Genomic DNA, 25,845 nt, shown 5'->3' on the forward strand with positions numbered 1-25,845 from the left:
TGTAGAATGTAGATACTAAAAGTATAGTATACCTATGGTTGATTCATAATCTTTTAATATATTATGAGATAGGAATTTTTATTTTATAAATGTCCATTAAATAATAATAATAATAAGTTAATAGTCTTTAGGCAGGTAATTAATTTTATTATGATTTTTATATTAGAATCATTTTTACCGTTTAAATAAGTATTTAAAAGAAATATAACATTTTTATTCGGAGAAAATAAAATTGTTTTCCGTTATTAAAAAGACACAATCATTACACTATTATACTACTTGTTATTATAATTGATGTATTTCTTGTAAAATTGAACATTTTCAATAATTTCCTATGAAAAAATATAAGTACGTAAATGTTGATTTAATTAATTGGATTGATGATTCAGACTTGTGTGTACCCGATTTCGAATAAGGACCCCCGGTATGTGGTAACACTGCCCGTAAACATATATCGATTGACCCTCGTGGTCACCCTTCGAGAATTACGTTCCGAGAGGAGTGTGTTCATACAGCTGCAACGACTGCAACGACGCGGTGGCCGTTGTGTTTGAAATCAAACGTCGGCCATGTATGACGTGTGTAGTTGCAGTGTAGTTGAAAGTACATTTTATATTTTCCATTCTTGTTGATATGTATATTCCGTATTTTATATAATTTTTCGTTTCATTACATACCCTAGATTTATATTAATAGTATAGGCAATTCGAGCGTGTAGTTATTATCGAAAGATGATTTTTTGATACGGTTTTACGTGCGACAGAGTTATCTCCGTAAGTAAGTCCGTTCTGAAGATTTCTTTTGGCGGTGTTCTATCGAGATAAGTTTTGAATTTTTAACATTTGTAGTAGAATATTCCCTACTTGTAGTCTTTTATTTCAGTATTACAAGATTATATTATTCCGTAAAAGTTGAACACCTCCAATAGTCCGTGTATAGGCTTCAACGTCCGGCTTCCAGACGACATGAATCCTGGAGATCCTATTTTTATGTACTCGTTCGGTCGTCAACCTCACTGTTTGTGATTTCCAAATTTAGCATTTACTACTGCGTACTTGGTAGCTATCTGTTTTACACATTTATTTACCTGTTTTAGTCGGTGTTACGTCGATTTGAAAAATATTCTATGTATTTCATAAACTTACTCTATCGATATTTATTTATTCATACCATTGATAACATTTCAATTTTTTTTTTGTTCAATTCTTGTTCGTTGTGTTATTTAGCTTTCTTTGACAAAATTATATTGGGTTTAACATTCGAAATTTTAAAATTATTAAGTATTTTCTATTAGTATCTAGTTAGTTTATTTATCAACCAGAATTTAAATATTTATGTCATTGAAATCAAATGTTTTGGATACCTTTCCGAAATATTAACTATAATCAATATAATATTTATTTTTTTTATATTTGTATATAGTTAAATTAGGTAAAAAATAGTATGCTGTTTATTATTATACTAAGAAAGAATAAAAGTAAACTAGAAATAAATATATAATTCATTAATTAAATGTCAAACTGCAAAATTTGCATTACATATTTATCAAAATATCACAAAAAATGTAATATTTATTAATATATTCGTCTTACATAATATGTATATATATATGTTAGGGCAAAGTATACAATTTGGGCAATATTTATCGATAATATAATATTTATTAATATTATTGTCAAAATATAATGAATAAAATATATTAATACTATAATATTTATATTATTAAAAAATATAATCATTTTTTTTTTGTATCACTTATTTTCGCATGCATTGCTTCCGTGGCATTTTTTTAAGTTGGTAAAAAATTAATTATTTGAACTTTTTTTTTAACAAATCATTTAAATCTGCATTAAACTTTGCCATATTCTTATTATAAGTTAGTATGCAATTGAACAACACTATACAAATAATTCGTGATTACTAAAAAGTTAATTTTACGAGAATTAACTTCATAGGTGCAAATTAGACCTCTAAAATGTGTTAAAATTGTTATGCCTCACAGAGCTATGGTATTTTACTAAAACTATAACAGTTAGGTATAAAAAAAATAAGGGGTGCTAAAGATCCTTTGCATCTCCTTAGCTGCACCACTGATTAACCTGTATTGGTAAAAGGTCTTATCGATTATGGTATTATACAATAAACATAATCTGGCTCTGATATTTTTACAATAATTTACTAATTATATTATCTATATTGCTCAATATACAAAGGCTACTTTTTATAATGCCAAGGCATTGTAGAAAATGCCCAAATTGTATACTTTGCTCGTAACATACATATAAGAAACATTTTACAATTTATAAAGTATTAATATCAGTTAATTTCCTGTTGAGTAAAATAAAATAATAATGTTCATAATGGAAATTTAAATTTAATGAAAATTAATGGTTAATTGTTTTTTTAAATATTGATATTAATTTTTTATAATCATTATTAATTTTAACCGGGTAACTTAAAAATTAAATATATTAAAACCAATTCATTCGAATGTTAAATTATTAACTAGTATTGTAGTTATACGTAATTATTTACAAATAACATACAGATTATAATAATTTCAGGAGGAAATTTTTACTTGGATAAATTTAATTATATACAAGAGCATATACCTATATTTGACGTATGTATACTATAGATAAATACATAATATCTGTTGTATAAACTTATCACATCATAAAAATTAGGGAACTATTTAATACATAAATTCTGGATAGATATATTATTCTATATATCTGCCTATATATATTTCCAGTTTTGATTAAAAAATAAGAACATAATTATAATTACTTTACGAATTATATGTTATATTTTTTATCATAGAAAACTTCATAATGTTTTCCATCGCATGTAAACTTTGAGTTTAATATTTTAAAAATTAATTTTTAATATATGAAAATTAATATTATTATTTTTATTAATATATTAGTATATATGTTATGTAGTACTATTTTCTAACTTTTCTCTACATTTTTCAGTTGGTTGATCTTTAGTTTATCCTGAAAGTATTATTATAATTTTTGTTTGTAAACGTCTAGAATTGTATTTATTTATTGGGTATAGCCGGTATAGGTATAGCTGATAAGATATTGCGAACTTAGATTGAAAGAAATAAATTAATTTATTGATGTTGTGTTATTGATTTTTTTTTTTTTTTTTTTGAATTGACATACATAAAATTAAGTTGAGGTGCACCACAATTCAAGTAGTTTACGCGAATTCATACACCATTATTATTCGAAGTTAATCCAAGTTGTATTAATTACTCAACTATTCGCTCACTCATTAACACGCAACTATCTTTATTGCGTGCCTTATGCACATTATTTACGTTTGACATGTTCCTCATCAGTCTTTATCTAATAGTTTGGTAATATATATATATATTTTTTTTTTATAGAAGAATGAAAAGCCTTAAGCTTTAATTAAAAAAGAAATAATAATAATTTCTTATGTGTTATAATATATATTAATATGATTGAATAGAAACGGCGTTATTGCTGAAAATATAATTACAAAAATAGTTTCAGTTACCGACATGCAGACTGTAACGGCTAAGGTGCAATTGGCTTGGAGTGAGTGTATAATAAATTTTTAAAGTCAATATTAATATGTAGAATAACATAAAAAATGTATGTGCATTATCGTTTTTATTTGAACGATGGGCGTAATTCGCTAATACTTTGATAAATGTTGGGTGTGTATCAAGTTCATAAAAAAAATATAAATTTATGTTTTCTACTACACTACATGTGTAGATGTAAATGTATTTACTTTAATAAATTAGTTTATAATGTACATAGAAGTATTTTAATGTGTGAACGTAAATAGTAAATCTATTGTAGTTTAGACGATTTAATATTTTGGCTATTAGGTCTAGTATGGACTACGTGTTATATTATATGTTTATTTTTATTATGGTTAAGAATTTATCAGTATAATATTCTTGAAAACAAAAAAAAAGTTGAAAAATTATATCTTATCAAGTATATTTTATTTTTTCGAATAATAAACAAATTATAATCTTAACTTTTTTTTAAATTTAAGTATTTACATACAATTGATATTTTATGACGCAATAAATAAATTTGACAAAAAATGTAAAACTTTGATATGTTTACTACATGATGTGTGTAACCATTAAATGATAGAACCCACGATATTATTGTTTTTAAGGAATTTGCAGTTTATACGAATATATAGTGTAGTTTAATTAAATGTGTTCTTCTAGTCCTAAAAAATTTATAGGATCGGATGTATTAAAAAAATGGATAAATTATACCATATTGTCTTTTCTGACTTTTACCATTTTCGCTAAATAATATGTTTTTTAGAAAATATTCTGCACTACCTATTCAAATAATTAATAAACAATTTATATTTTATTTAAAAATTAGAAATATTCATATAGTTTGTTCAAAATTAAATAATTAGTGAAGTAGACTATAATTATCATATTGTAATGTATCAAGTTATGTATTGTAATAATTTAAAATTTGTAACTTCTAGTGTGTGAACATGTTGTGTTCTTAGTCTATTAAAAAGATATATCGAATTTCTATTCTAAATATTCTTAAAATACAAATGGAATAAATCATAAGTAACTTCTTTTTTTCGGAAGATATTCTACATTATGTTAAAAACTAAAAATTTATCAGAACTTAGCTCTACTAAAATATGTCTTAAATTGTTTACATTTCAATTTAAGAAAATCTAGTTTTTGGTTTTATATCTATGTAATAAAAAGATTAAGTAATTCTATTTCCTCTAAACGTAATTTTTTTTTTAGTTATTCAACGTTAGGTGGGTTTTTACAACAGTTAATTTTACTCAGATTACGTTTTACTTTGTGTTAGTTCGTTATAAAAAATTCAAAAATCTCAATTTAAATTAAATTTAAAACTACTTGCTTATAATATATATTATGTAATATGTATATATTATTTAAATAGGTATTTAAAAAAATCTTACTGTAGAATAATGAGTATTTTTTTAGTATTTCATAAAACCACGTTTTTTATATTTTAATATTAATGATTTTGTTTGGTTCATATTAAAATGATTACTTTATTATGTATATTGTTTAATTTGTTAATTATATTTAAAATTATTGCTGTTCAGCTAGTACTCAAGTAGCTTACACTCTTGGGGATCACATTTTAGTAGCGCGTGTCACAATAGAAAATAATTGCTTCATTTTTAACCTTGAATTTACGAGCTTATAGTCTATAGTTATAGTTATTTAAATTTACCTATTAAAGATAAAAATCTTATTCTTAAGTCTTATTTTATAGCAGTAATTTATACTTATTCTATAAAATATATTGATTTGAAGTTTAAATTTAGTAAATATTTTATTGCTATATATTTATAAACAAAATTTAATTTTTATGTTGACCAATGCATGCATTAATAGTAGAATGTATACTCTAGTGTTTTGTGTTACCTACGTATATAGTGGTTAATTTTAACGAAATTCGTTTCATAATTTTATAAAGAGCAATAACTGTTGTTTTATTGTAATATTCTGAGGTATACTTTTATCTTTTATATGTATTGTATAGTATAGCTATTAGCTACAATGTTTTAATTAAGTGTACAATCCTCTTTATTTTCTTTTAATATTTCTTAAAAATGTTTTAGCAAAAGATTTTAGTGTTTTTATCCTTTTATTTTTTTTAATTTCTTTTAAGTAGCAACCTATATAACATATAAATACAACCTATAATTTAATTTAAAAGAAAAAAAAAATGAAAAATGTTAATGCATCGTAGCTAATAGCTATTTGCCAACATCGAACTAGTAATTTTTTTTATAAAGGTACAATAAAGTTTATAAATAGTGTATCACGATATTTTGCGAAATATAACCTGAAGATGTCATACGATGTATAATAGAATAGAATATATATATAAGTCTAGAATGTGTGCGTGTGATACGTTATAAATACCACCCTGTAGTAATATGTATCCTATCATGGATTTTTGCCAAAATCATAGATTTTAGACGTACCAGACGATGTCATTATAACCAATTTATATCGTATTTAAATAAGTTTAAATATTTTTGAAAAATAAATTATCTTGCCATAAAATCATTAAATATGTCAAATAATATTTTATTTAGATCATTTAACGAACAAAATTGTTAAATTGTTTTATGTTCAAAGTGTGTAAAAATAATATTTGCATTTTACCTTTATTTTTATTTACGTTAATATTATGGTCAATAATATGAATGATTATTTAATTTACGTTTTAAGTAATGAAACTATTAATGTAATATTTATTTATTTTTTCTTATTTATTTTAGCGATATATCAAATAATGTGAAATAATTGTAAATTAGTTATATATACATATACCTAATATTGTCTTAATTATTATTAAATCCAAACAATTGATTTTACAGATGACATGATTGAAACGGAAAATGAATCGCTACGTGAACGTGTATGTGATTTAGAAAAGAAAGTCTTAGAACAAGGTGACGAAATAGTGTGTCTCCGATCAACGTTAGCCGATGTACTTAGGCGGTTGAACCAATTAGAAGGCAGTCGGACATTGAGTCTCAATACATCGGCTCTGAAGAATGGAAACACGCCTAGGGCGGGTACGTTTGTCACTAATTAGTACATAAAGTTATTGCGATAAATGATAAATCGCTATTGCTTTGACAGAGAAAGTTTTGAATTATTTTTATTAATATTGAACAAATGCCGGGGAACCATTGAAGTAAGCTAGGGGAAAGCTCTACCAGTTTTTAATATAAACTATCATTTATAAAGTTGGTTATATGTACTCTAATATATTCTTCTTCTATTTAGCGAGCTTATATTTTAATATTATTAAGTATAAACTCACTTGAAGAGTATGATTAAATTATTTAAAGGATGAATAAAAAACTGACTCGTACTACATAATTAATAGTTTTATTAGAGGCGAAATGTTTTGAATTTTATTTAAAATCTAAGTTACTATTTGAACCTCATATTCCATGATAAAGTACTAGATGTCTTCTGATTATTTGTTTTCAACATTTCGTATGCATTGTTATTTGTAACTAATGTATTGTAAGAGTAAATTGTTTAATTAATTAATTATAAACAGTAGATATAAAAATTAAACTCGATTTAACTTTAAAACACTTAATAATACATCCATCAAATAATATACATTAATTTATTTGTACTATATATTATTCTATAATAATTATAATAATAGTTTCTTTTATAATATATATTCTTGTGTTTATAAATTAATCTTTTTTTTTTAAATTATATTATTTTAAATATTATATTTTAAGCTGAAGTAATTTTTGATTACTATATAACCATTACTTCTATTATTCATTAATTCATGTTTTTTTTCCAATCTATATGAATGATAATTATAATATATTAAATATTATTTTAAAGATTTTATTGTTTTGTATAGACTTAATGATGTGCATAAATACTTTGTAAAACAAATATTTCTTAATATTTTTTTGGAACAAATTTCAATGGAGACATCTTTGTGTTTTAGTTATTAGTTTGGTAATTACTAACAGTATGTCAGTATGTAATTTAAAGTTATTAAAATATAGTAGGTTTTTTAAATGGCATACAATTATTGATGAATAATAATTAGTGCATATAAAATTAATTTATTTATATTATAAAAAATATTTTAAACTGTAATCATGATTTTTAAATAAATTTTCTGTTTATGACGTTTAATAATGTTGTGAATTATGATAATGTGTTAGGTTTTTATAACTACCTATATATTATTTTATTGAACTACTTTCATTTAATAATTAATTCATTCGGATATTGCTGTTGGAATAATACTGCAGTTGTTTTCTACTTAAATTTTGATAATTTAACCAACTTTCTTTTGACACTATTATAGTCTGGATAACTATTCTGTTTCTATAGCATGTTAGTATTATTTTTATATTACTTTAATTTTTTTGTATATTTTTTATAAATTATGTTACACCTAATCTAATCTTGGATTTTTTTTAAATATGAAAGAGTTTAATAGTTTTATTAGTATGAATTATCTTATGGTTATGGAACAGCTTTTTAATACTTAAGTATAAATTATAATAATAAATTAATGATTACGAGAACAGGCTTTAGATATAATATGGAAAATGTAATCTTAAGGGGTTTTAGGTAGTCAATTTAAATGTATAATTGTAAATTTATATATTGAAGACTATCATATTACATTATATTCTTTTAGTAATTTAAAATCGAAGTAATATTTTAATTACAACTTGAATCATAGTAATTTAAGATCACGACTTTAATAAATATTATTAACTAGAATTGATAACAACGTTTATAATAATCTAAAATATTATTTTCATATATTAAACATTAAAAGTACAATTACCTAAATATTTGGCATTCTTAAAATAAATAAATAAATAATTCAAAATATGACAAAAAGTTCTTAAAACCATTATTACAGCATATCGATATAATTATCATAAATTATATTAAACTGGTTTGTATGATATATTAATTGTTTTTGGCTTTTTATTTAGGAAACCATTATGGTGGAAATGGTCATCATTTGATTTCACCAACGCTATCACAAAAAGAAGTAACACTTCGCTATAGATCTGCAAATGAACATCCTGTATCTGCTTTGAGGGATCCTGTTAGAAGAGTCCCCAGTCACAATAACTCACATTCTTCATTGCCTCAAAGGTAATTAATACCTTTGTACTTAAATTTCTTGTACTTATTTTTTTTTTTTTTTTTTTTTTAGGAGGGCTGTACATTACCAATCAACTGGTTCATTGCATTCTGACTCGCCAAGTTCGAGCAGTGTATCACCAGTACCTCCAGCATCACCATCACCTTCACCTACAAGACCTGGAACTGCTCAAAAACCTCAGCGTTCGAGTGGCACAAATTTGTATAATTCAAAGAGATGGAGTAGTACTGGAGATTTTAATCAGGCCCAAAATTTTAGTGTTGCGCCTCAATCTTCCACCTTAGCTTCCAGGTGAAATAAAAAATAATATGAAAGATAATATGTATGTGTATGTGTGTGGATTGAGTTTTTATTCTAGTTGTGATTTTAACTTAACTATTATTGCACTTCTACAGTTTTTCATTTTAGTTAGAGAAATTTATTTTTCATGAAACCAAAATCAATAGTATTTTTTTTAATATGAAAAAAAAATAATTGTTATTATGTTTATAACCTAAATTAACCTAACTTATAATTTGAAGTATTTGACTAATTAATGATTAAAATGATTATATATCAACAATTCCCAAGCTTATTTTAGTTCCATACCCCTAAGTTTAATATTTTGCTAGATTGTACCCCTCATTATAATTTTTAAACTTTTTCACATAATTGATTTTAAAAAATTTAAATAAATATGATAAAAAATGTTATGTTATATTTTATATTTCATATTTATGAAATAAGTTGACGGTTAAGTTTTAATTTGTGACACAAACTTTCATTTTTAATGACATATATTGAATATTTTCAAAACGAATTGTTTTAAATAAACAAATTCTTTTTTATATACCCTTTAAGATCATCTCACATATCCCTAAGGGTATGCGTACCCCAAGTTGGGAACTGCTGTTATAAGTCATAAGGCATCACTAATGTAAATAATTGAAGATTTAATCATAACTATGGCCTCAATAAGATCTTACCTTGATTAATAATTAACTAATGACACAATTTTACTCTACAGATTTAATTAATTTAATATAATAATAGTAAAATAATAAAATAAAATAAGCATTAAAAGATACAGTATGTTTGCAAAATTTTATTGATTATTGTACTTTTGTTTGTACAGAAGTTGTGCCTGAAATAAAAATATCTATGGGACTGTGTAACAAATAATTTATTATATTATCATTCTTTACAACAGAAATTGATGTTAGTTTTAAATGAAATTTTAATTATTTTAACTAAATTTTAAATTTTGTAATAAACAAGTAATATCAATGAAACGAGTATAAAAAAAAAATGGTATATTCAAAACTCAATCAGTATATACTCGTATCTCTTAAATTTTCAATATTTGTATTTATAATGTTTGTATTTGTTTTTGCATGTTGTGTGAATTTGTAAAATTGTAGACTTGGCACAAAATCGTTGCTTAATTTGAATTTGCGATCACAGCCACAACAAAATCATAATCACCATTATCATCAAAAGCATGGGTAAGCAAATGTTTGAAATTTATTTTTATTAAAAAAGGTTTTGGTGAAAGGTTTATAAAATAAGTTGGATATTATTGTTTTATAATTTACAATTTATAATAATATAGTTATAGAGTAAAATATTGAAACTTTTTAATATTTTTGCTCTGAATCAATTTTTATAAGTAAAGAAAAATGTTGTGTTCACATTAATTTTAAGATTTTTATTTGGATCAAATATTATCTTATAATAGTGGTAGAGAGGTAAATATTTTACATATCATAAAGATATCTTTGCAATGAAGATAACTTTATTAATAAATTATTATTTATTTTGTGTGATCTGACATTTTAACTTGGCCAAATTATTATTGATATATACACTAATAGTGTAGTAGTAAGTTTCATGAAAAATGATTAATGAATTTTAAATGATTATAAATATTGAATATATTAGTTTTTATAACCAATACCATAATAGTCATAAAATTAAAGCAGAAGTGTAGAACTATAGAATATTCTATTGAATAACATTTTGTTATACAATGAGTTGGATACTTAAACTCGATTGTTTTTAATTAAGTAATAAAATTTTTAAATAATGAAAGAAATTACAGGTATTATATGCTTATAATTTATAAACTATAATTATATTTTGTTACTACTTAACAGATAGGTAATTCGTATTTTAAATGTGTTTAAAAATAATTAAAGAGAAAATTACCTAATTTTAAAATATTTTTAATAAGTTAATCATAAATTAAACAATTAAAATAATAAAAAAATGGTTTGAAATTAATTTTATGATAATCATGGTAATAATTACAATAAGAAAACCAGAAAAGTCTCCTAGTTAAATATTAGGTTTTAATTTAATCTCATCATTGAGTAGGTCATTGTGTTAAATTTGAATTTATAAATTAATGTTATTGATTAATTAGTTAATATCATGTACCTATTGGTGTGAACAGGTTTATGATATTATAGTATATTATATTATAATTAGTTTAAATATTTTAAAAATGTCATTGTATATAGAAAATTATAATTTAAATGTATGGAGTAGGTACTAGTGTATTTCAAGTTACATGGTTAAAGAATATTTAAATATATGTAGAAATAAATTCAATAGAGTATTATGATAAATTGTAAAAAGAATTTATCTCTCTAATTGGTGTATTGAAAATAATAATTTTAGATAGTATTTTATTTAAGATTTATATATCCTATCCGCTGATTTTTTTTTTCTAAATAAATGTAATTAATCAATAAAGTAAAATGTTGCTAGAATTTATCAGACCTTAATTATGGTATTATGTCTAAAAATTAGTGTATTCGAATCTAGTGTATTTTTCTATACTCTATATGGTGGAATCAATATCACATTGATCAAATTAACATTTTAAATAATATACATTCTTGTTTTTTAATATACCCATGACCCATCTTTTAGGTATTTGGATGAGTTTCTTTGTAAAGGAACTTGTTTTGAAATTTTACACATTCGTTTTTCTTCAGAATACAAGACATTAATTGTTAAAAATTTTGAATGTGGTTGTAAGATATTTATACTGAAATCGTAAGGAATATAAAATGATTAGTTGTCATATTTTATATCAGATTAAATTTATTATTATTTATTATTGTTAAAATCTTAACTTCAAATATTCATAAAATATTGATGTGACTTTACACTAAACCTTTTATTTAACTAAGAATTTTTGATATTATTTAATTACTGAAAGAATAGCTTATGAAGAGTGTTAAATTAAATTTTTAAGATATTTGACTTAAAAAAATTATTATCTATTATCATACATAGGTAAATCTAGATAAGCAACCATTTTAAATGTCTAAAATATTAAGTGTCAAAAAATAAACTAAAATATTAAAAAAACTATAGGTCTTAAGTCTGAAAATGTTGATGCAAGTTTTTAATTTTCAAGCATCATATATTTATGATTATTCGTGTTTAAATTTTAACAAAAAATAAGATCGTTCTTGTCAAAAACTGGTTATGTTTTTCTTAATATTTTTTTATTTTTGATCCCCTCAAAGTTCTAACTAGATTCAAATTGCTACCAGAAACATTCATTGATTTGCAAATTTTAGAAAATTCCATAAAAATTACATTTTTAATGCAATACAGTTGTATTAACCAATTAGTAGTCTATTAAAAACTTGAAAGGATAAATAAAATATTTATTATGATTAAGTTAAAAGATAGATTGTTTAAAGCATAATAGTTAAGCTTTGATCAACAGTAAAAAAATTTAAAGAATAATATGAGTATTAATTTGTTGACATTAAAAACTGTGGATAATCATTTTTAATTTTTCAAAATTGAATTTACCTAAAATATTTATATGGCTATGTATCTAATATTTTATATATTTATATAAATGACTTGCATACTTATAAATTATAAACTATAATTATTAATTATAAAAACTGCTACATAAGTTTTTAAAATATACTAGAACATATCTTGATACGTATCTGTGAAAATAGCAGTAGATATGCTTAAATACATCAGATACCTAAATAGTAGATACCTATTGAAATATTATATTTTACGTCAATAAATTGTATGATACATTTGATTGAAAATTAAATTATAAATAATATAATTTTTAGTAATTCATACAAAAACTTTGATAATATAATATATATTCGTAATATGAGAATTTTAACTATGATTAATACCGTTTTAATGCGGTTTTATGATTATTTATTTACTATATTAAATGTGTAAAAAGTTTTAAATTTAATATCTATTTATTTTTTATGTGAAAACCGCACAGAAAAATATTATTTCGTGTGAATTCCGATAACATTTTAAATAAACTCGATATATTTATGATAAAATACTAAAAAATATTTAGGAACACTAAATTTTCAACGTCACAATTTTAATAAAAAATATATTATATCTGCTTAACTTTCTTATTTGTTAATTGGTCTTATGATCATGGATTACACATTTACAATATTTACATAATAAACAATATCGCTCCTCCCCCCCCCCACATACACTTACCATTTAATAATTACGTGTTATGTAGTATTTACTAGTATTATACATATTAATTAATACAAAATCAGAGCTAATTAACCATTAATTATAAAAATGCAAATAAAATTTCTCGCTTATAAGAGTTTTATTGGGATCCAGTGTTTTTATTTCTAAAGAAAATTTTTTATACACTCAGAAAAAATAATAAAAAATAAATTATTAAAAAAACAACTTTTCTTGTTGATGTTTTCAAATTTTTATGCTACTTAAATTTTTTTTTTAAATATGTCGCACAGCACGCACTATTACACATAACGTACTAAATTTTACATTTAAAAAAAATGAAATCCATTTTACTTCGTTATTTTTAATATAAATTTTAATTGACGTATCAAATTTAAAAGTGAAAATATTATTTAGAGACCTGTAAACTTTTTTAATTATTTTAATTTTGAAATAAGTTGTATTTTAAAAATTAAAATTTAATTTATAACTTGTTTCTAAAATTAAAATATCATAAAAAGTTTACGTAAGACCTTGTATAATAATTTGATAAGTTGCTTTAAAATTAAAATTATATATATAGTAACATGAATTCTTTTAAGAAATTCTTTTATATTAATTGATTTTCGAAAGTTTATAAAGTATTTTTCCATCGATCATCGAACATTTCCTAGCCACTATTAGCTGTATATTATATAATAGGTAGGTAGATATTATTTATTTTTATGTTAATCCTTTTTTTTAATATTATTTTTATTTAGTACAATTATTATGTAAAAAAGTACGTAACGTTTTGATGATCACTCATCCACGAACTGAATCGACTGAATAATTTCATTTTATACCATGTATTAAAGTCTGATTTGTAGTAACTATTAATGCATTTACATTAAACATAGACATATCACATAACAAAATTAATAAATACAATATAAAGGTTTATTTTTATATATTAAAGTAGATATTTTCATTTTCATATATTTTAAGGTGATTAACTAACTTTGCTTATATTATTTGTTTAACCGATAACTTTATAAACTATTTTTAACTTATTTTCACTTACCTAAATAAAAAGTTCATATACTCGTACGTTTGTTTTAAATTTTTATTTGATGGCTAAAGAGTATAATATATATAAAGAGAATTTTATAGCAGTACCTATTATAGTTATTGTAATAATTTATAGATTTCTTTATTGGTATTTTATGTGCGTTCATAAATAATTTAAAATGATGTTTTCATTTTTACTAAGTGATAAATCTATTTTTTATTCTTTTTTTATTGTATTTACTTTGATTGTCGATCATATACTTTTTTCGTAATGTTTCACTGTGTAGTTTAGGTGTTAATATGATTATTCCAGAATAGTAATTAAAAAATGATAGTGTATTAGAGTTGTTAATTGAAAATTATGTTGGGAGGTGGATATTAATTTACATTATACGTTTAATACATTAATACGTATAGTAATAAATATATCATTTTAAAATAATTGATTAAAATAATATTATGTAAATACATATAATATAACATATTGTTAATTGTTATCATACACTTTTGTATTTGAACATATCATTTTTGGTTTCATTAAAAGTATTGCTTTGGCCTTGTACGTTGGGATTTTAAAGTTGATTAGTTTCAATAATAAATTGTGGGTTGTTTATGTGTGATAGAGAGGAGATGCGCATTCTAGTAATGATTGTAGAAAACCGCAGTTCGTAGACAAGGACGGGCGTCGTGGAATACCGTGCATATATATATAGGCGTTTATTTGACGCCAGTGACATTGTTTCGTATCGTGTTCCGACAGTGCACGTTTTTCATACGACCGTTACTAACGTTCGTCGCCCATATTACTTTTCAGTTATTCGAGCTATTTGTTTTTCAATAATTATTTTTGTTCGATATAATATAGTATTATAATAATACATTTATTTCATTCAGTGACCAGTAACTGCCGAGTTATTCAAACAATGCCTTCTGATAATAAGAGTAATAGCAAGCCGACGGCTGCAGATAATAAGAGTGGTAGTAAGACGACTGTAGAAAATAAGAGTGGTAGTAAGACGACTGCAGATAATAAGAATAGTAGTAAAACGACAACTGCGGTCAATAAGAGTAAGACGACGACTGCAGATAAGTATGTGATATATAAATGCTAATTTCATCGTTAATAATATTTATATTTTATATATGTGATAGGTTTACCTTCACGTAGTATTATCATCCGCTTTGTATATAGTACTATAATGATGTTATATTTTAAGTAAAATAATGAATTATTATATTTTATTGCTCGATCAAAAACTATACGTTAAAAATATTCGGCACCCTTGTCACAGGGCTATATTAATATTTAATAGTATTATTTTTTTATATTTCCTTATAAATTATAAGTATTAAGCATATACATTATATAGTGTGCAATTTATAAGTACAACTATTTTCAGTTATTTATTAATTTTATATTAGCAATTTATTGTATTAGAATTATAGATTTGATCGATTATCGGATGATTGTAGATTTATGGAAGGGAGACAACAATAAAATACCCTAAAATAAATCAGTAACCATTTTGGAATGGATAAAAAGGACAGATGTTATTTCAATAAAAAAGATGAATTTTATACAAAATTAGGGTAGCGAAATGTGTTTGGATTTTAGTTACATTCGCGATACATTATGTAACGGCTGTATTTCAATAATTTTTACCATATTTGTTAGTTTAGTCAGATAACAGAGTTAGACAAATTTTAAAGGGCTGATATTAACCAATACTAGAGCTAGCAATTAAATAAAAAATTACAAACAGCTACTAAGTAATATGCATTTTATGGTTAGGATTTATATAATAGTTTTTTTATTGTTTTTAAATTAAAATAAAGTGTAGGTATTAATTGTGTTCAGTACAGTTATTATTGTACAAACATCGACGTGTTTAATCTTGTAGGAAGATATGATTTAGAGAAGTTTCTAGGAGTGTTATTACTGTTATTTAACACAGTCTAATTTAACCTTCCCGTGTAAAAAAAGAAATATTTTATAATAAATTCTTTGTAGTTACATTTTTCTACATTTTATAATTTTAATTAAAATTAGTAATTTAAAAAAAAAAATTTAAATCAATGATTTAATATATTTATAGAATTTGTAACCAAACGCATGGTATAATTTTTTTTTACCAATACCTATTAAACATTTTGCATTTTAATTGATAATAATAAATTAAATAACCAACGACCATATTAAATAGTAAAATAAAGCCATAAATAATAATTTAAACTATTTACTTCTATAAAAGTATAATTAAAAAAATGTTCTTAACTAACCATTAATAGAGTTCATTTCAACTATAAAAATATTTTACATTACATTTAATACTATTTTCAGTATTAAAATATTTTGTATAGAACATGCTGTAAATATGTATGCTTGAAGAAGACTTTAATATTCAAACACATTAAAAATTGTAAATGTTTATAGGTGGCATATACATTATTCATAATAGGATGATTAATGAATTAAACAAAAATAATGGGTGACATTATTTTAGAAAAATAAAATTTAATGTCAAACAATAATGTTTTAAATACATTTCGAGATACACTGTGAAATTATAATAGTAGTTTTGCATGTTAATGTCGAGTCAAACAAAACTATTTGGGATTTTTTCTCAATTAAACAGTTTTTATAGATATTTAATTTACTGAAAACTTTTTTTCGAATTATGGATATTCTGTATTAGTGTATGTAAGCTATTAATTATTGTTTTCCATGGTAATTGAAAATATAATATTTATTCAATCAATTTTATTTTTATTTTTCTATTCATTTAAATCTGCAAATATTGAAATCCTATTTGCCATGAAGAGGCGGTGGCTTTTGTTGTTTGCAGTGTTTAATTTTACGCGATCAGAACTAATCTACTCAATGTATAATATAAGTTCTGTGCCTTCACTCGATAAGTTGTGCGGTTTGTCTCGGGTCCAAATCGCAGCCGCGCAGCAAAGGTATAGAATTGTCGATATTTTTTTCATATGATATACATAATACATATATTCTACATAATTTAATTTTGTAGCTAATTGATAACATATGTATAATATATTATTATAGGTGTAGATACTTATATTTATTTGGAATTTTCATTATAAATTACTTATAAGTTAAAAGACGTTTATTATTTTTATTTCAATTCATTCATATCACATAACGATGACCAAATTAAAAAAAAAAAAAAAACAGTTTTTATCAGAACAAATGCTTGTTTTATTTTTTGTTGTTAATTCGTAAGATTCATTTATAAATCGCTATTAGCTATTAAGTACTATATTTTATACTACCTAAAATTAAAATATCGATTATATTATATTGAAATATTTTAATTTGTGTATAATAGAAAGTTTTTCGTATATTTACACTTGTCTCTACTACTTTTTAACTTTATTTTCTATATAGTAATACCTATAATTATTAAAATAAAAAACGACGTCTTTGTGAATAAAATATAACAATACAATATTACTTATGTAATAGATTTTAATCTTTTCAATATTGTTTTTATATTATATAGGTACTCTGTTAGACGTTAGTCGATTTAAATTTTATAAAACTATTCAAGTTAATAGTGGTGTTCAATAAAATACCCATTTCGATTTATTGTTATCAATCATCGTACAAAGATAGTATCTTTGATGTATAATACGTTTTTAGGCGCTATTGTTTTCTCTTACCATTATTTTGCTACATTTTTGTATGTATATTATATATTTACATTGGGGGTTAGGTATTTCTTGGTTACCCAATACGATAGCTAAATATAAATCATATTATTTTGTAGGTATAATAAAGGCGTCGAATTTTTAAAAATTAAATCCGGCTAATTTAAAAAAAAAATCGGCAATAAGTCCTACATTTTTATTTCGCGAAAAAAAAACAATTTGTAAAAGTTTAATTTAAGTTCCAAAAGCAGCGTTTATAACGAAAAAACCGTAATATAATGCACATAATTTGATGTAATGATACTCATTATTCGTTTGTAAGTGGTAGATTATATTATAGTGATTAGATATACATTTGTTACTCTGGTCATCTGTGTGCTCAAATCAGGTCCAGATTAATAATTACAGTGTCTATTTAGCTATTTTTATAGCATTTTGTAAAAATATGTTTTTAGAATTAAATTTATGATTATAAAATTTAATTATTAGGTGTATACGAAATCCCATCGTTATTCAAGTTGAATAAATAATAAAATAACTATTTTAACTTATTGGACATATACTATATAATAATTATTACAAAGCAATAAAAAATTAAATTTATGTAAGTACCCGGGATTTAAAATACGTATAATTTATAAAAAATCTAAAACCCCCGTAGATGTGGCCGTATGGGCACATCTCACCGTGCGCTGTGGTTCAAATGATGTAAACAATTTCAACCTAACAACAAGGCGTACGACACGACTATTTTAGTTCCATATAGGTACGGATACAACAATCTACGTATTATTATAACGCCGCCTATACCACGCACTGTTGTGCTTAATCGAATCGAAAATTAAAATATTCTTAATTTGATATTGTATTACATAATTATCTATACACATAAGGTGCCTATAAATCCGTGTTCGATGAAGGTTCTGTAACCTACACCGCTTATCCGGGCCCTCGACGCTTATCCGTGTGTGCCGTGTGTGTCAACAGCTGTGTCGTAAAAAACGGATCGTCGTCGTCGCCGCAGCCGCCCAAACAACCTCCGACTGACGTGTTGGCTGCGTGTTCGGGCGGTCAGTGCTTTGAGCGGCAACGCGAATTGATTGAGTGTCTGACGTACGAGACGACCGCGAGCCACAATCTGGACGAACAGCTGGCGCTGGACGAGCGGTCGCTGGCCGGCCAGTTGGTCGCGGCCACGGACAACAAGGAACGGTCGACGGCCGCGCTGTTCGACCTGGTCAACCGGATGGACGCGGCGTTCTGCGAGTACCGCGAGTCCGTGATGGCGGCCGAGACGGCGTCGCGCGCGTTGGCCGAACAGCGGGACGCCGTCCACGACGGCCAAGCGAAGGTGGAAAATCTCAGCAGCCGGCTGGCCGAAGCCAAGACGTCGGTGGCTGCATACGTTCAGCTCAAGCACGACTCGGGCGATTTCAGCGTTTACGCCACCGGATGCGGGCCCGAGAATAACGAGCGCAGTACCCGAAGCGGTTGCGTCGCGCGCGCGACCGTCGTTGGTGCGATGACGAAGCCTGCATCCGCAGCGTTCAAGACGCCGCAACCGCCGCCGCCGCTGCCCCCGCTTTTGTCGTAGTTTCCGTGCGTGTTTGCAAGACGATTTTCGAATTAATATTTCCGCAATGGTTTTTGGGTTTTTTTTTTATTTCTGAGTGAAACTATATTTATTCACGCGACACCGGTCCAGTATTGTCGTGACATAAATTTTACTACAGTGAAGTCGGTTTATCCGTCGGAAGTATAAGACAATTATTAATCTTTGTTTTCTCGTTTCTGATATATTTGAGATACCCGATTAATAAATCTTATGAAGTTTGTAATTTAGTTGAAGAGCATTAATTAATATTGGATTATTATGAAAAAATATGATATTTATAATAAATATTTATACATATACAGCAATTATATTATTATATATTTAAAATAGGCAGGTGTACGAGGATTTGTGCATATTTCGTAAAATGTTTTCAGTGGCATATTTTTACTGGCATATCTGTATTCACCGTAGTCAAGATTTACAGATCATTTTTTTTTTTGGGGGGGGGAGAATGATGCTGTTTTTTAAACTTGCTCTGGAGCGGCAGTGGGCAGCAGCTATTATATCAATAATTATACCGTAGAACAGAAAAAAAAATCAATCGGAGGGATATTATTACACCTAAATGCCCTTCTTGGCTACGCTACCGACTAATTATCGATTTCAAAATTGATTTTGATGATGTTACTTTATTTTTTCTCATTAGTCAAAATTTACTATACTAATAAAATGTAGACGTTACATAACTCATACAAAATTCGTATGTTGACGTTTCTATGATACGTTTTTTATTGATATTAGGTATAAATAAATGTAGTTGCATTGTAGTTTAGAAAAAAATTTATTAAGTTTAGTGCGTAATTGAAAAATTCTCTGCTTAATATGTTGTTAAAATCACTTTTAATTTGATTTGAACTTTTAAGCAATTATTCAGAATTTACAATTATGTGTGTAATCCATTTAAATAAAGCATGATAGTATGTATTATACGGATACCTTTATTGTAGTTACTAAATCAAATAGTATAGCAAATATTATAGTAATTATTATTATATCTGAGTATAAACCGATAGTTATTTACGTATAAAAAAATAAGATATTTTAAACAGACATAATATTCTATATATATTTCATCAAAAAATTATTTTCAAAGAAAATGTTATCATTTAAAAAAAATCATTATTTTTGATATACCATTATCATATGTGCGTAGTACTAATTCAGTAAAAATGGTTAAAAAATGTGTGTTCACTTAATTATATTTTACTGAGAAAATTGGAAACCAACTAATCTATAATAGATTTTTAGTAAAAGGGATACATCTCAAGGTTAGGTTATTATTTGAACGACTCTTATATATATTCAGATTACTTTAATAAATTGCCTATTTTTAAACGGTGACTACAATTTATAGGCAACTCCCTTATATATTATAGGCTCATCGTATTAAATATGTATAGGTTTTTTGACAGGTCACGAAATACATGGTTTTGATTCTCAAAGCAGCTCAATTATTAATTCTAAACAAAAAATATTGATTTTGAACTTTTTTCGCCCATTATTTTAATTATACATATTATGATCATGTATATAGATATAATAATTTTTTTTTATATACATAATAGTATATTTTCGTTTTAGCGTACATGATGCATACCTATTATGCGATTGAAATAGATAATTCGCTACGTATTTTAATAATATTTAGAGCATAATTATGTATTTTTACTATTGTACTGTACTGTACTTATATATTGTATTGTGTTATGTTTGGACATTTTAAACGACGTCTAGTACAGTAATAATTAATTTTTATAATTTATTTAAATTATAAATTATTATGCTAAGTATAAAGTTTACTATATAATATGTAGTTTATATATTAGCCATAATTTTGGCGATTGTTTTTTACAAATTACCTTTGCCCTTCGTGAATTATTGAAAATACCGTCAATATAGGTTAACGATTATAATCTGCATTTTGAACGTAAAATCGATAAATGACGCGTAATTTAAAAAGAAACAAACTTGTATAACATATAACCGTATAATTATAATTTAATTATATATATTTAAAAAAAAAAATCTTATATTTATATAGTATATATTATACGTTATTCATGATATATCATCGGCATTTTATTTTCGATAGCTTATTGTTTTAAAGTAAAAAATAATTTGTATAAATATATTACTATACTAAATATTAATATATAATTTTATTTATGTACATATAAAAAATATTACAAAAGTATAAATATAGCTTTAAAATCAATTATTAAAAATCAAAATCGAATTACCTTTATTTTAAGTTCTCATTTGCTAAATCAACTATATGCGATTTGAGTTTAATTTTATAAATCTCAATAAATCTTAGTATGACATACATTTTTTCTATTTCGTTCATTGGAGTGATTTGCAATGACGAAAACCATAAATGTTGGCGTAATGACAAGATGTGTAAGTCTCAATAAGTATAGGAAAACAGATTGTGTAGTTTACGGGTGATTAAGAATTTTTTACAGTGAAACATGTTGTGTAATCAGGAGTTCTTAAACTGTTCCATGTAGATGGGCGCAAGCAAGCAGTCCTGCTTGAATATCCTGCAGTTTTATGTACCTATATATCTTTATAGCAATATATAGCATGAAAAATATATGTAGTTAAATGAATTAAATCTCTATCGAGAACCATATTTTAGTGGGATTCAATGAATTCATTGTTGTTTTCTTCTCTGTCGACGATTCAAAGCTGCACCTCACACAAATCACGGTTGTACTCGTAGTATATATATTATATCACTTATTATTATAATGTACCTATATTAGTTGTCACCGATCGCGCTGATTACGACCTACCACAACTACCTCTAGGTCCGATCGCATAACATAGTATATTTTGTTTAAAACATATTTTCATACAGTTAATAGCAAACTCCGATGACCGTGAAAATTGAAGTACCGTAAGTCCACACTCCATTTTGGGCATTTTTCGAGTTTCCTCTTACCACGGTTTCGAGTTCCAATAATTTGCAATCGGGCTCACGAATCAAAAATTTACTAATTTCATAATTGTTTACAACTTTTCTATGAAAAAATGAATCACTATAAATTGTACACAATTCATTTTTTTAAATTAGAACAAAAAATAATGTAGGAAAGGTATGTACCTTTATGATTAACAAATGAAACCCATACGATATTTTTTTAAAGGAAAATTTAGATTATCAAATTCTTTAGTAATAATAATTAATAAATAATACATAATATTATATAGAGTGTAACAAAAATATATTAACTTTTTTTTTTAATTCAGAAATATGATTATTTCAAATTATATATAGGTACAAAAATGACTATACCTATCGATATAAACAAATGTTTTTATTGCATTTATCTCCTATTTTGGTTACACCCTAAATATGGGAATTGTCGAGAAATTAATTTTACACTTGGCTTGTATGACTGTTACCTTATATTTGTTTTTATCAAAAATAGCTATATAATAATATAGTAATAGACATTTATGATTTTTATTTTCTTTCCGTTTACTAATATTAGCGGTAGACACTGTTATTTGTGTTTGGTTAGTTACTAATTTTTATAAATTGTTCAGCTCTATGTAGTTGTATGCATATACTTATATACGTAAGTGACGGGGACTTTTTATAGTAATTGATCGAACTAACCTTAAGGCGTTTTCGCGGCCTATTTAAAACGATTTAAACTATGAACACAATACCTATATACATTAAATGTAGAGATCACGAAGACGTCCATTTTAATTACGTAAACACGATTTTAGTATTGTGGGAGGAGAAAACGAAGCCTATTTCGTATATTCTATCGTTGTCTTTTATGTATTATATTGTTCCGTTTTACTGCACAGTGCACACAATTACAGCAAATTAAATATAAATACAACGAAAATTATGATAACATACAAGTTGTAAGTTATAATTATTTGTCGGATATGGTAAAGGTTAGTGGTTACCGCGTGTAAGTGTCTATATAAAATATAATTTAGTCTTAAGTAGATACTGCAGTATGCGTTAAGTTCGGCATATTATATTATATTCTGTGATAAAATGTAAAAATTACTTAGTCATCACAACATTAATCAGTCGTTTAAAAAAAAAAAATAAGATACGATAAGAAAATTGTATAAATCTAATTCGTAAACATGATTTATGAATAAGTAAATTATTTTTACATTTGGCCGATTGATAACTGCTTACGTGTAGGTACCTATAATCCATAAATACTCGCAAAGGTAAAGTTATACCAGTATATTATTGTGTTCTAACTTTTTAAGTTCATTATAAGTCTAGTCAAGAGAGTACGTATTATTTGATTAAATATATAAATATAAACCATTAAAATTCTTGTATAGATGGTAAAAATAATTTTTTCTGTTTGTGGAGGGGGAGGACCTCGTACACGTCACTTGGCGAATAACGTGTGATATGTACACGCTACACAACCGGACCGGACGGCGAAACCGATTTCAGTCGTTACTCGTTAGTATCGTCGACCGTTCATTTCTCCGTGTTCTCTCTAGTTCTTGTTTTTTTGTGTGATTCTTACATGTGTGTATGTGTAAGTCAATTATATGATCATATTATATACTTTGACTTAGTGCTGTACGTGTAAAGTAATATTTTGAAAACCGAGTATATAAGAAAAAATGCCACTTCATCGTACCGACGCTAAGAGGTTTATATATTATATATGTTATTTTTAAGACTATTAATTTCCTCGCGGGAGATACAACATATTTGAACAAGTTAAATTAATTCTATGCTCGTCGCTTTTGCTACAATTCATCGTTATAATATTTAGATTTGGTATACATGTATTCTATTTGTGTATAATTATATAAATATGGTAGGTTTACCGTTACGATATAATTTGTATTTTGTATAATATTAACATTGTATATTTATTTTTAATGACGGCGACTAACGAGCAGTATACGTGAGTATTAAGTAGGTACCTAGTATACGTTATACGGTTGATTCGCCCGAATACTTGTTGCAAAACTGCTGAAGTCTGGTTAACTCTTGTTACATCTATTAAAGTACATAACTATATACACATTTCGTTGTTTTGTCGTTTTGAATATATCTATCTATATGTTCGCCAAATAAGATTATTTGAAAAAAAAAATTCATCATTATTTAAAACAAATTATAGGAGTACAATAATATTATGAAGAATATTTCTTGACTTCCTAGACATCGCCCTTCCCATTAAATACATAAGTATGACAATTTGATTGCTCACTTGTTTGTTTATTTGATAATTTGTTTATTCGACTATTCAATGTATAATGTTTATTGTATAATAATAATAATGATAATTATATGTTTGTTTTCCACAGTACACGTGACGCTACATACAATGACGAAGAGGGCAGCGTACGGATGTTTTTACGCGGACGTCCCATTAACTTGTATGCGCCGACTGCTGAAATCGCGACCTACGATATCACAAAAGTTGCCACCGCTCCTTCGTCTAAGCTTAAACTCGATTGGGTGTATCCTTTTTTGCTATTTTTTATAAGCCTATAAATTATATTATAATACTACCTAGGTAGGTATTTGGAAACTATTTTTTATGTATTGATAATATTAAGTAAATAGGTATTATGATGCTACTTTTTATGAAATTTATTGGTTTTTTTATGGTTTTAAACGGCTATTTTATATTTAAAATCAGAATTTTTTTCAGATAATATCGATTAACCTATATAACCTAAGTTATGACGAATTTTGATAGACAAAATATTGGTATTTCTTGACTTGTCTGCAATTACAATCCTAACTATCTAAATATTTACAATATCGCGTTTATCCTGTTAGAATTATTCTTTTTCATGCCTAATTAACCAGTCATAATTAGTTAAAATTGAATCAATCGTTTTATATTTCGAACATTCATTACTTTTAATGATTAAGAATGAGATGATGCGTATACTTGTCAAATGTTTTTGCACTATAAATAATGAGAAAAAGAGAATCAAATATAATAATTAACTTATTCGCGAAAAATATGTTTACGCATATATCTACCCAACTTTAGTCTGAACTCTGTACAGGTAAATAATATAAAATATTTTACATTTTAAAAATAATTTAATATATGACAACAAATAATAATAATTATATCGTTATAATCATAATTTATTACATTGATTTTGTTTGCTTGTAGTTAATCAATACCTACATAGTGCATTATATAATACACGGTCATTAATCATCCGATAATTTTTCATAAATTAATAATCTATTTAAGATAACTGTTATTTTATAAACAAGGTAATTATAACTTGATATTATTGAGCTAAAAATTGATACAAAATATTTAC

General features: G+C 25.1%; 1 protein-coding gene across 4 annotated transcripts in view; it reads left to right on the plus strand.

The window, feature by feature from the left end:
• The window catches only part of LOC112600142 (echinoderm microtubule-associated protein-like 2), a 50,857-nt gene that overhangs the window by 18,854 nt on the left and 6,158 nt on the right, over positions 1 to 25,845 (plus strand). For 2 of the 4 annotated variants that reach the window (XM_025347305.1, XM_025347307.1), the window contains exons 1-7: positions 564 to 603; positions 3,525 to 3,575; positions 6,412 to 6,612; positions 8,542 to 8,707; positions 8,769 to 9,008; positions 10,118 to 10,201; positions 24,859 to 25,014. In XM_025347305.1, the coding sequence (XP_025203090.1) occupies positions 570 to 603; positions 3,525 to 3,575; positions 6,412 to 6,612; positions 8,542 to 8,707; positions 8,769 to 9,008; positions 10,118 to 10,201; positions 24,859 to 25,014 (932 nt within the window). In that variant the 5' untranslated portion in view covers positions 564 to 569. Of the gene's footprint in view, positions 1 to 563; positions 604 to 3,524; positions 3,576 to 6,411; positions 6,613 to 8,541; positions 8,708 to 8,768; positions 9,009 to 10,117; positions 10,202 to 24,858; positions 25,015 to 25,845 lie in introns of those variants that run through there. The other 2 variants (XM_025347308.1, XM_025347306.1) reach the window with 2 other exon arrangements.

This window comes from Melanaphis sacchari, unplaced genomic scaffold, assembly GCF_002803265.2.
Source record: "Melanaphis sacchari strain LSU unplaced genomic scaffold, SCAv2.0 Contig61_pilon_pilon, whole genome shotgun sequence".
Lineage (NCBI taxonomy): Eukaryota > Metazoa > Arthropoda > Insecta > Hemiptera > Aphididae > Melanaphis > Melanaphis sacchari.